Raw genomic sequence first — 12,672 nt, 5'->3', positions numbered from 1 at the left:
TCAGAAATATACAAGGAAGTACTATTTTACAGAGCTGAGAGAGTGCTTGTGGAACTACTGATGGCTTAAACTAAAAAAAAAAATACACACAAAAACAAAACAAAACCAAAAAAACCCCCCAAAAAACCAACAATAATTTATCTAACATATTCAAGAATGATAAACCCATAATAGTTTTTTTTTTTTTTTTTTTTAAAGGGATTCTTAGAGATATATCCTCAATCTTTTGAGACTGACTTTCTGGGTACCAATCATGAAGAAACCGTAAGTTTTATACTGTAAAGCAATTCGTAAATCAGTCTCTGATGATATCTTCATAATCTTGAATCAAGCAGAAATATGGTCAGATTATTCATCCAGAACCCAGTAAAGCTTTACGTTTCAGTTAAATCATTAACTATTGCAATATAAAATCATTAGATAAAATAAAATGACAATATTATATTATTTTTCAGAAAAACAGATAAAACAAAAGACTTTAAAAACAATGGTTCCGTATAGAGGCTTTAGGTTTTTGAGAATATATGTGTTTTTCTATGGCAGAAACATGTGTTCCAAAATAAAAAATAAAAAGAGTATGTTTTCACCACATCCACATTTACTTTATATAATATATGAAATCATCACCTGGTCTCTTGGTTACTTTGATTAAATTACTGCATTCATTCAAACTGTTTACCAATATATCTTGGTTTATGTTTGTAAATATTTCATGTTCACAGTTATTTCAAAGCACTCTGGGGTATTCATAGCTGTTAATAATAATTCATTTAACACAAACATACTCTTTCTATATTAAGTCTTTGAGCAAAATTACAAACACAAAATACATAGTGGAATATTTTCTATATTTAAAATAAGATTAACCTTTTACTTCTCCTTAACCTAGAGGAGGCATTACTCAATAAAAATAATTTAAAAAGTATTCTTGAGAAATAAAAAATATCTTTTAAAAAAGTATGCCTAGAAGGGAAACCTCTCATTTGAAAGGTAAATACTGCAAACAAAATCTACTTTATATCATATGAGGGCTTGAATATTAAAAACATAAATATTACAACATTTTATACTATGGTAATTTTACAAACTTAAACATTTAATGAGCTGTAATTTATGGATTAATTTTCCTTCAGTACTCAATTTGTTAAGTATCGACAGTAGGAAAGAAAGATTACCTTTTTTATAAAAGATATATCATACTTAATATATGGTATGGGGTATATTTACTAAGCCTTGTTTAATGGTTAAAAACAATTGTTTACATTTCTAACATCTGGGGAATGCTACAAAGGTTCCACAATCTTTTCTTTTCACTTGAAATATTATTGTACTATTGCCCTTCCTAAGTAAAAGTGAACTTTATCATTTAAAACAGAAAAAAATCATATATTGATAATTTTAAACTCTAAAATGTAAATAATAGCAACATCAAAAACAGCCAAGCCAACCACCAAATCCCACCCCTGTTCCTGATCTAACAGCATAGACGGCATAAAAGATGTACAAATTAAACAGAACCAGTTCTAAGATAAAATGGTAATTTGACAGCATGTCACAATGCAATACATTCATAGTATAGCATGAATTAATTCCTTGAATCTCCAAAAGTAACCAAGGAAGAGAAAACAGGAAGGGAGTAATATTCTTACCTGGGCAACGTATGCAGAATCTGATATAAGGGAGAAACTGTCCACCTCCCCTCGGCTGATATAAGTTTGTAGTAGGATGTTTATTTTCCCATAACTGTTCTCTACACCTCCAGGAGCTGAGAGTTCACAGAAGCTGTTTAATAAGGCATCTAACTCCTCTATTTCCTCTTCTCTGACCTGGAAGAATCAATGTTTTTATAGGATTATTTGGGCTGATTTATTTAAATTTTTTTTTTTTTAAAATTCTAGTATATTTCAATGAAAAGGAAGAGCAATGAAAAGGGAGGAATCACTAATGACTATTCAATCCATAATTTTTAGCCAAAAAGCCAGGTGTAAGAGAATATATACTATATGATTACAGGTTAGTACACGGACTTCTGAGGAGTATATAATAAACAAAATTATGATATAGAAAACAAAACAGGGGTTACCAGTGGGGAGAGGGGAGAGGATAGGGACAAGATAGGTGTAGGGGATTAAGAGACACAGAATACTATGTACAAAATAAACTACAAGGACATATTGTACAGCACAGGGAATATAGCCAATATTTTATAATAACTATAAATGGAGTATAACATTTAAAATTGTGAATCACTATGTTGTACACCAGAGACTTAATATAATATTGTAAATCAACTATACCATAATTAAAAACAGAAGAAAAACCCCCACTATTTTGTTTTCTGTATCTGTGACTATATTTCTGTTTTGCTATATACATTCATTTTATTTTTTAGATTCTGCACATAAGTGATATCACACAGTATTTGTCTTTCTTTGTCTGGTTTATTTCACTAAGCATATTATTCTCTAGGTACATCCACGTTGCTGCAAATGGCAGAATTTCATCCTTTTTATGGCTGAGTAATATTCCATTGTGTATATATATATATATATATATATATATATATATATATATATATATACTACATTTTCTTTATTGCTTTGTCTGTTGACGGACACTTGGGTTGCTTCCATTTTTTTGCTATTGTAAATAATGTTGCTATGAACATTGAGGTGCATGTATCTCTTTGAATTAGTGTTTTTGGTGATTTTTTAATATGCACCCAAGAGTGAAAATGCTAGATAATATGATAGTTGTATTTTTAGTTTTGGGGGGACCTCCACTGTTTTCCATAGTGGCTACATGAATTTACATTCCCACTGGCATTGTACTGAGGTTCCCTTTTCTCCATATCTTCACCAACATTTGTTATTTGTAGACATTTTGATGATAACCATTCTGACATGTATGAGATGATATCTCATTGTGGTTTTGATTTGCATATCTTAGAGTTGTTATTAGTGATGTTGAACATCTTTTCATTTGCCTGTTGAAAATCTATATGTCATCTTCAGAAAAATATCTATTTAGGTCTTCTGCCTATTTTTAGATTGGGTTGTTTCTTTTGATAGTGAGTTATATGAGCTGTTTGTATATTTTGTATATTAACACCTTGTCAGTCCTATTTGCAAGTTTTTTCCGATTCCATAGGTTGTGTTTTCATTTTGTAGATGGTTTCCTTTGCTGTGCAAAAATTTTAAGTTTAATTATGTCCAACTTTTTAATTTTTGCTTTTTTTTCCTTTTGCATTAGTAGACAGATACAAAGAAATATTTCTATGATTTATGTCAAAAGTATGTTCTCTTCTAATAAATTTTTTATATTGAAATTAAACCACATTGCATGTTTTCTAAAAGTTTCCATCTGTGATAACTCAAGAGTTTCCTTTTGTATACTAAAATAATAGCAATTTTTTCATAGGTAGCTAATAAAATACAATGAAAAACTATCTTGATGCTGATAAGATTACATTTTATTATTCATCACCAATATTAAAATTGCCATTGACATATACAAATTTGATATGTCACAAAAATTAAGTCTTCTGACCTCACCATCTTTCAACTGATGAGATTTCATTTTTTATTCGACCAGAGTAAAACCTCTGCCCAAATAGATTAGGGCAAACTTGAATTATCTTCAAACGCATTCATTACAGTCATATATTTTTATATGGTATAACGCATTCATAGCTTAAAGCTGTGAAGTACTATGATTCAAAGTATTAAAGTTTTCACTGTTAATAAGATTAAATTATAATATGGGTACAGAAATATTCATATCTAAGTTTGAATCATGCATGTCCTTTATATTTTCTTCAGCGAACCTTATATTGCAGATAAACCAAAATCTACACACTATATTCTCTGACAGTTTCATTACTGCAAAACCTATTTAAATTATGTTTGATTTGCAGTAGAGAGCAAAGAATGAGGTCAGGTATGACATACTGTCAAAATCTAGGATAGTGGACATTGTTGATAAATGGAAGAACATTGCTGGTACTCAAAATGTGAAGTGTCATACAGCTTATATTGTATCAGGAATAACAATAAATTATGAACTTTTATAAATGAATCAACACATATGCGTTATATGCATTTGATTCAAGCTTCAAGTAATCTTACCTTGATTTGATCAAATTCTTCAGCTTTGGAGACTATAGCAAAAATATCACTTTCTGTTTTGTGAGCATCAAAGAGTTCATTGAAGGTCTACCAAAGTAAGTGTTATATTTGATTAAAATAGAAGGTCCAGTAAAATATTTTAAATTAAAAATGCGACTATAAATCACACATTCTAAGAGAACATCTGAGCCCTAGAATATGCAGGGTTATAATGTCTGTAGCATACTGTTCCAAAATCATCATTTTAAACATTGTCAAATTTATCAAAGACTAAAAAACATTCCCCAAACAAAATTAGCTAGAGAAGACCTTTAGAAGCAAAAAGATCTATAAAATCAGTTAATGAAACGTACAACAGATATCTAAAACAATGTTCAGCATAACATTCTTGTCTTGGCTCATTTTCAGCATGGGCATTATGTAAATCTGCACCATTCATCAACTTAAAGCTGATCATATATCACATAAAATTCAGAGAGGAATAACTAAAAATATGTAACTTAAGATTCCGGCAAATATATCACAACATTGCTAGTTAGGGCATACAGAAATTCAGGAAACTGGAAAGAAGAAAGGCTACAGTCCCTGAAAGAGAGCAGCAAACAGGCTTAAGATGTAGTTTGGCAGCAACACACTACCAAGTGGACAAATGAGAAAGGTAACTTAATGGACAAAATGAGTGAACATGAGTAGGTGATAGCAGCAATAGAGGGCGAGGGAAAATGTTTTGGGTTGAGGAACTACCATATCACGGTTGTGAGTAATATATGTTAAAAGACTTTGAAGAAATCTAAAGTGCTATACAAACACAAGATTTATGTGCGGCAAGATGAGGAAAAGCTATTATGCACGTGAAAATGTTTTCTGAAACATGTTATCTGCATAATAAGCACACGTTAAATAAGTACAAAACTTAGATTTCATATAGGCCTTGGTGTTCATATTTCTGAAGAAATTTCACCTTAGTGATTTCTATTACTTTTTCATTTAAAAAACAATTTTAAGAACAAAAATAAAAATGAACATAAAAAAAAAATCAAACTTTCTCTCTATAAAAAGAGTAAAGAGTAAAAATTCACCTTAATCCAACTCCTTTCAAATTTAAGTCCTCTCCTCACAGGTAATCACTATTAAGTTTTCCCATGTATTAACATGTGAAGGTACATATGTAGGTACAGAAATACACACGAAGACAAGTATGTATTCTCTAAAATGTAGATATTATAGTGGCACCCTACCTTACATAAGATTACATTAAAAGGTAACAGGCAAGGATACAACTGTGTAGTAAAAATTACCTTTGAAAAATCTCTTCAATTATCCAAATAGTACAGCTCAGTGCCCTGATATTTTCATTAGTTTTTATAATTCTTTTTAGTCAGTGTTTCTCAATAACTTGCAATTAATTTTTCAACTTTTTATTCATGGATATCATTAAGCCATCAGCCCCCACTTTAAATCATTCAGGCACTCATTCCATAGGTCTCACCAATATGCTCAATGGTTTTAGGCTTGGGTGCGTCTACTTCTTGGGATATACTCATTGAACGGGATGGCAAGAGGGTCCTGAATATTTATAGTTCTATTTTTTTTCTTATCTTTACTGAGTGTATGTTGTTGAATTCATAAAAGTCAAATGCATTTTGTTCTATTAGTAGCTTTTGTTATTTTGCATGAATACTCTATTTTGAAGTCTAGAAAGTATTTGCATCTAAAGACAAACATATTATTCTGTTTGTTTCACTCAGTATAATACCTCAATAGTGTTGTATTTAATATAGTAGTGGCTGGCAGTTCTACCCAAATCAGTTGAGGAAAAATATCCAGTTCGTTCCTCAAAACGAATCATCCGAGCTTTGTCTAGTTTCCGTCCAACTTCAATGACCAACTGTTCTCGATGCTTTGCTAATGTTGGGTCAATCTATAGGAAAAAAAAAACACTTGAATAATTCTTCAGAGAGTCATCATTTGCAAATGTATACCTGTTATGGAAATTAAATTTTTCTGTTGATGCTTTAGTTAGTATAAATTTTTTATTATAATTTTAAAAGAATGCATTTTTTAAAAGATAGGACATAATTAGAAAATACTTTATTCCATTAAATAAAGATTTAAAATTAATTAAAATTATCAATCTGTATATTATCTTCAGATAGTAATATTTTAGAATCTAGAATTCCTGTATAGTCTTATAATCTTTAAGATTAATAAGGATTAGGAATTAGATACATGAAAAAAAATCACTGCTTTCTCCCTCCCACACTAAAATAAATAAGAATTTTAAAATATCAAACCACAGTCCTATTTAGAGAAATGATAGTGAGAATGCTCTCCTCTGTTCAAATAAAGGTATACAAAAATAAATGAAAAGTTATCCTTTCAAAAGCATGGTTTTAGTGTTCTAGCAGTTTTTATAACTGTTGATGGGAAAACCCATTCTGCCTATAATGATAATAGAAGCAAAGAGTAAAATCAATTTGACAATGAATTTCTGAATAGTTTAGAAATTATTACAGTATTTTTCTAAGCAGAAAGGACATTTAACACAAGATATTAACAAACATTCCTGTCACTATGATGTGTGTGTGTGTATAAATACATGTATATATACACACATACATTCACACACATCAAGTCCTGAAGATCGTGGTCTGGTCACAAGCTATAAAGTGAAGTATGACCTTTAAAGGGGGGAGGGGGAAGTATAAAATACTTTAGAAATCAATTAATGAGTTACTACTCCTACCACTTGTTCTAACTTAGATTTTTATGGCAGCTTATTCATGTATCAAATATAGCTAAAATAAATGAACAAATCATAATGAGGCAAAGGAAAATCAACTGTAGGGAAGTAAGATGGAATCCAGTCACATTAGCAAATACAAAAAGTCTTACATATTTTCTGTAGGTAACATACTGTATATTTCAGGCTCATCTTATGACAGCATTTTATTAATCACATATTACTAAACCATTAAAAAGAATTAAACTACATGATCTGTGTTAGTTCACATGAGTTTCGTGGCTACACATTCCTACTGAGTAATAAAATAAAAACACTTAGGTCAAAAAAATAAAAAGGTAAGATTCTCTGAACTGTGAAGGTTGTAAAACTTTGTATCTCAGAAAGGAAAAAAACCCACTTTTTATACTAGAAAATTATATAAAAATGACTTCTGATATTAACCTGGTACTTAAACAAAAATCAATTGATGTGTTTATCTTGTCCCAAGATTTGAGATCCCTTAGCCCATGAAAAAATACATGTTGTGTTTGGTCTTCCTTTACCCCTTCAGAATATTTTCATAGTACCATTGACTCTTTTCACAAAGCCCACATTTGTAATAAGAATAGCTAGTGCCTTATTCTTTAAAATTTATAAAGGTACAGGTTACAATACACCTACATTTTATAACTGAGAGCTATCTGGTTGTAAAAGATATCCATTCGAAGATTAGCACAGATTTCAACTGAGAAGAAGAATAAAGGTAGTTGAATCCCCCATCTACAGTAAACCTAAGTATAAAAATCAAATGACTTCAGATGAACAGCTTCATAACTAGTTGCTGCTGCTATTTTTCTTCTTTTTTTTTCCCTCCTAAATCTTAAGTTTCAATTTTCCCATGGTCAAAGTTACCGTATATGAAAAGGAAAGTTAAAAAAAAGATAGGCAACTGCTTTGATACAAAATGGAACACACACACACACACACACACATACAAAATTATCATTATTAGTAAATAGAGGAAAACTATAGTTCCAAGTTAAATTCAACTTCTTTGCTAATTTTGATTTAACACTAATGAATATTGATATGATGGTGGTGAAATCGTACTTTCATTAGACAACAACTGGATTTTATCTGTAATTAGGAAGCATTTACAGGGTATAAAGCAGAGTTCTAAAGAAAAGACAAGATCTCACAGAATCTGTAAGCTATGTGGACCACACAACTGTGACGTTTATAGGAAGAGCTGTGACCACATGCATCTGATTCTCAGTCTATGTGCACAGCAGAACTGATCCAGCCTCCAAACTGTTAAGATAGTAACTCATTAATGCTATCTTTTAATTTAGGAACAAAGGCTTAGAGGGACTTGATAAGAAGAATATACTGTATATAACATAAGCCTATCATTAAAAGTGGTTTGTAAGTTTCCTCATGTCTGGTTTATTCTAAAAACTAAATTTAAAAAATATAGTTAAAAAAACATAGCAAAATACTAATATCAAATGGAAAGTTATCTGAGCAGTAAACTGATAATAACATAAAGATCAGTGGAAAAGATATATAAAGAAAGTGAAATAATTACCAGGGACAAATTTAATTTTCCTTAGTATTTTCTAAAAAAGATTAAAGCTCTTTGTTTTTCTTCCAGGTACCTAAATCTTCTCAGATGAGCAGAAGTAGCAAATATTTATCCTCATATCATGAAAGGATTACAGAACTAAAAAGGAGGTCTGACTTTTTTTTTAGTAAATGAGTTTTCTACCTGATAAGCCTTGTGACTGATGCCATACACTAATGGATTTGCTCTCATCCGTACATAAAGATAAGTGTAACTTATCCACTTCACTGCTTCTTCCACATTAGTAACTGTTCCCAGAGCAATCTGCAAATCAAAAATATAACAAAAGTTAAACTAATGCATTAAAGTTGAATATAAACATTACATCAAAGACCATTTTGTTGAAAGTTAAGTTTTTAAAATACATCATTATGCTGTATTTAAAAGAAGGTAAGCACAATTATTGGACATGATGTTTCTCCAATTAATTAAAAATCAGTCCTGCCTCATTTAATTGAGAACAGTACATTAGAAATATTATCTTCCAAAACTTTACTTATTATTATGGCATTTGATTAGTTTTCCCATTTGAATTTAATTCCATATAGTATTATAAACATTTTGGTATTCATTAGTTTTTCTTCTTCTTTTTGCTTCTTTTAAATTTTGGTTTCATTTTATGTGACAACATTACTGACAGTTTTAAATGTGACTGCACCACAATCAAAACAACATAATATTGCTGATTCTATCCCTCTTTGTTGTGATTTTGTATACTGTCATTACCAAAATCACAAAGGGCAACACATTAGTAGTTTTTTCCTCTAAAGATACCCATTTGCAGCATAGCTAGTATAAATATATAATATAAATACAATGGTAAATGCAGTAATTTTTGCATAAAACAAAATCATATTTTATTGGGATTTATACATATTAATAATACATACACTTTAAAAAGATCATACAAGAACAGGGAGTGGTTTTAATTTTTTATTGGTAAACTTAAAACAACCTATGGAAAAAACAGATATTTGTACTTTTGAATTATAATAAACACTGGGTAATTCTTTAGATTATATTCTGAAAGAAAATATAATTTTTAACATAGCATTTTAATGTAGCTTTATAACATGTTAATTTAATGAAACCAAGGGTTAATAATTTTAAAACACAACAATAACATATAAAATCTGTGTAATAAAGGGAATTGTTAGAAAATGACCTTAAGCCACAATTGCAGTGAAAAGTTTTCTTAAAAATACATTTCTTTAGCCACTGGATCTATATGTAGTCATTGTGCTTTTATACTTAGAGTGTTCATTTTAATTAACAAATTTATCCAAGTTGTGAAACTTCACAGTTGAATAATTTTTCCTGAATCTGTAACTGAAAAAATTTTTTTTAACCTCTTAATACTTTAATCAAAGGAGAAGTGATGATCCCTACCTAAATAACCAAATTTTAGGAGAAAAGAAGGAAAAACAAATCCTCTTATTTTAGTACTAAATAGTAAAGAAACTATAAACCTTAATGTTTGCTTTATTCCCATGTTATAATTTAAATTCTGTGTAACTAATTTTGTATAATAGGTATGCGAATGCTTAGATATCTTTAGTTAGTTGAAGATGACATATAGCAATATTACACCATACTATTTATCCTTAAAAAAAAAAAGGCCAAAAGTAAATAAATGGTAAGGCAGATTCTATCTACTTTAAAAATTACACTATCTTGAAATACATCAGACAGAGAAAGACAAATACTGTATGATCTCCCTTATACAAATAATCTAAAAACATCAAACTCAAAGAAACAAAGAACAGAATGGAGGTAGCCAGGAGTTAAGGGGTAAGGGGCATGAGGAGATGTTGGTTAAAGGGTACAAACTTTTAGGCATAAGATGAGTAAGTTCTGGGGATCTAATGTACAGCATGGTGACTGCAGTTAATCATACTGTACTGTGTACTTGAAAGTTGACATAAGAGTAGAGCTTTAGTGCTCTCATCATAACAACAAAACAAAATGGTTATTATATGAGGTGAAGGATGTGTTTACTAACTTTACTGTGGTAAACATTTCACAAATACAAATGTGTGTCAAATTATTGCATTGTACAACTTAAACTTACAATGTCATATGTCAATTATATCTTCATAAACCACAATATAAGTAAATAGATTAATGTATTTACAAATGATTAAACCATCCACAATATAAGTAAACATACACTTCCTAAAATGTGAACTGTAAGAGTTTCCACAAAATAAAGAGTAACAAGAACTAAAATTTAGCTAAGGAGTTAGTTCTACAGCACTTCCTAAATATTTGCAAGTAACACAGTTAAACATTTTCTAGTCTGCGTAGGCAAAGGAAACTAGTTTGATGATATGGCTAAAAATCCAACAGCGTCCTCCATTTGTGATTCTATTATTTGACAGCCAAGTTGTGTTAATCCCCTTATGACTTATAGATATTTTAAAATAACACCACACAACTCCTAAGAGTAGGAAATTTTATAAAGGATAAAATAAGCTTGTTATTATTATACTTTCAAAATCAGACTCAGTAAATTAACAATAATAAATAATTACCTATTGCTAGGTAGTGAGAAGAATAAAGGGAAAGATGAAGTAGGTACCAAAAACTGGATCAAGTAATGCAAGTCTCCCAAATGTTCACCAAGAAGGAAAAAACTACTCAGAAAAATGAACGTAAATTTATAATGGTACATTATATTGTGAGATTAATCTTTGGATGCCACCTAGTGACAAAAACAAAAATTTACTTGCAAATATTTGTGGTCTAGTGGCTACTTAGTACAGGAGCCTTTTATAAAACAAGTATTTTTCACAGTATCTCTCTGAAATTTATTCCTTCATCTCACTAATCATATAGGAAGTCAGTAACAAGACTGCACTATGTAAAGTATAAAGTACAATGGATATGGCAATAAATAGAGCATGGTTCCTGGTCTCAAGAAGTCTGTAGTCTTATAGGTGAGATACACGTAACTAATTAAGATGACATCTATGAAACCATTATCCACAGTGCCTAGGACATAATACATATTCAAACATGCTTTGAAAGAAAAACACCTAACATGTGAAACTTGTAAAAGTGCCATTAGTATACAGTGTAATACAGCTTTATGCTCTAAGTAAAGGAGGGGGGAAAAAAACTACCCCAAATCTGGTAATTTAGAAGTAAGGCTCAAAGTATCACTTTGTATCTAATTTACCTATTTAAACTTTAGTCATTAAGGTTATCTTAATTGTTTATTTGCATGTGTTTTTTAAAAAGTTAGTTGAAATCATATAAAACTAAACAAGCAAATATAATAATCATATGTATATAAATACATATGTATACACAAACCCCTTTAGTACATGTATGAAAACACCATTTATGCCACCATTCATTTATTTATTCCACTAAAATTTGAGTGCGGGTAGTAAGTATGATTGGGGCTGAGGATAAGGGACTATGAGATAATGTAACTGCTACAATTCTGTACCGAGTAACAACTTGGCACAGGTGTTTGTTAAATTTTCACAACAATCTAGTGATATTATTCCTATTTTATACATGGGAAGATTGGCACTTTATAGGTGACATGAGTAGAGTAAGGGACTGTCTAGAGCAGAAGACCTGTGCTGGAAAGTAACCAGAGCCAGAACTGGGAAGGTGTCAGACTGCTGAGGCCTTAAATCCAAGGACCAAGTGTTTGTACTATGCCCTGCGGAGATGGGAGGAACTCTGAATAAAGAATGTACGTAAGATTATAGAAAGATTAATACATTTTAAAGTATGGACCATAGGGGACTGGCACAGAATAGATAAGAAATTAATGTCACCTATGAAAGAACAGTTTCACAGGTGAAACTGAAACAATACCCAGTAATGTCTGCTGAATAAATTTTAATAAGCCTCAAACATGCTTCAGTGTTTCTCTCAGTGCAAAATTAAGAGGCTTTATACAGGGCTGGGACTTGTGAGATTTGGCATTAATTAGTATTCGGGAGTCAGCCCCATTAGGCATCAATCAGCAAAGATGTCTCATAAAATGTCTGCATTAAAATGACAGCTTAATATGATACTTTCTCCAGTTCTTCTAAACTAGTGTTATCAGAGATATTAGTATGGGCAACATTCCTAATCTAACGTGACCTTGATGTTGATCACTGCCGCTGTACAGTCTTGCAAAGATTTTCGGAGTCTAAAGACTTAAAAATCCGTTACCTTAAGAGCACAGC

At 30.5% G+C, this 12,672-nt stretch overlaps 1 protein-coding gene across 2 annotated transcripts in view; it reads right to left on the bottom strand.

Annotated features, from left to right (window-relative positions):
* Positions 1 to 12,672, bottom strand: part of ASCC3 (activating signal cointegrator 1 complex subunit 3) — a 338,689-nt gene that overhangs the window by 127,972 nt on the left and 198,045 nt on the right. For both annotated transcript variants that reach the window (XM_068551389.1, XM_068551390.1), the window contains 4 exons: positions 8,621 to 8,740; positions 5,884 to 6,048; positions 4,128 to 4,214; positions 1,650 to 1,826 (listed from right to left, as the gene is read on the bottom strand). In XM_068551389.1, coding sequence (XP_068407490.1) covers positions 1,650 to 1,826; positions 4,128 to 4,214; positions 5,884 to 6,048; positions 8,621 to 8,740 — 549 coding nt within the window. The remainder of the gene's footprint in view (positions 1 to 1,649; positions 1,827 to 4,127; positions 4,215 to 5,883; positions 6,049 to 8,620; positions 8,741 to 12,672) is intronic.

This window comes from Eschrichtius robustus, chromosome 9, assembly GCF_028021215.1.
Source record: "Eschrichtius robustus isolate mEscRob2 chromosome 9, mEscRob2.pri, whole genome shotgun sequence".
Taxonomy (NCBI): Eukaryota; Metazoa; Chordata; class Mammalia; order Artiodactyla; family Eschrichtiidae; genus Eschrichtius; species Eschrichtius robustus.
The sequence above is the reverse complement of the archived record's forward strand: the minus strand, read 5'-3'. Positions and strand labels throughout refer to the sequence as shown.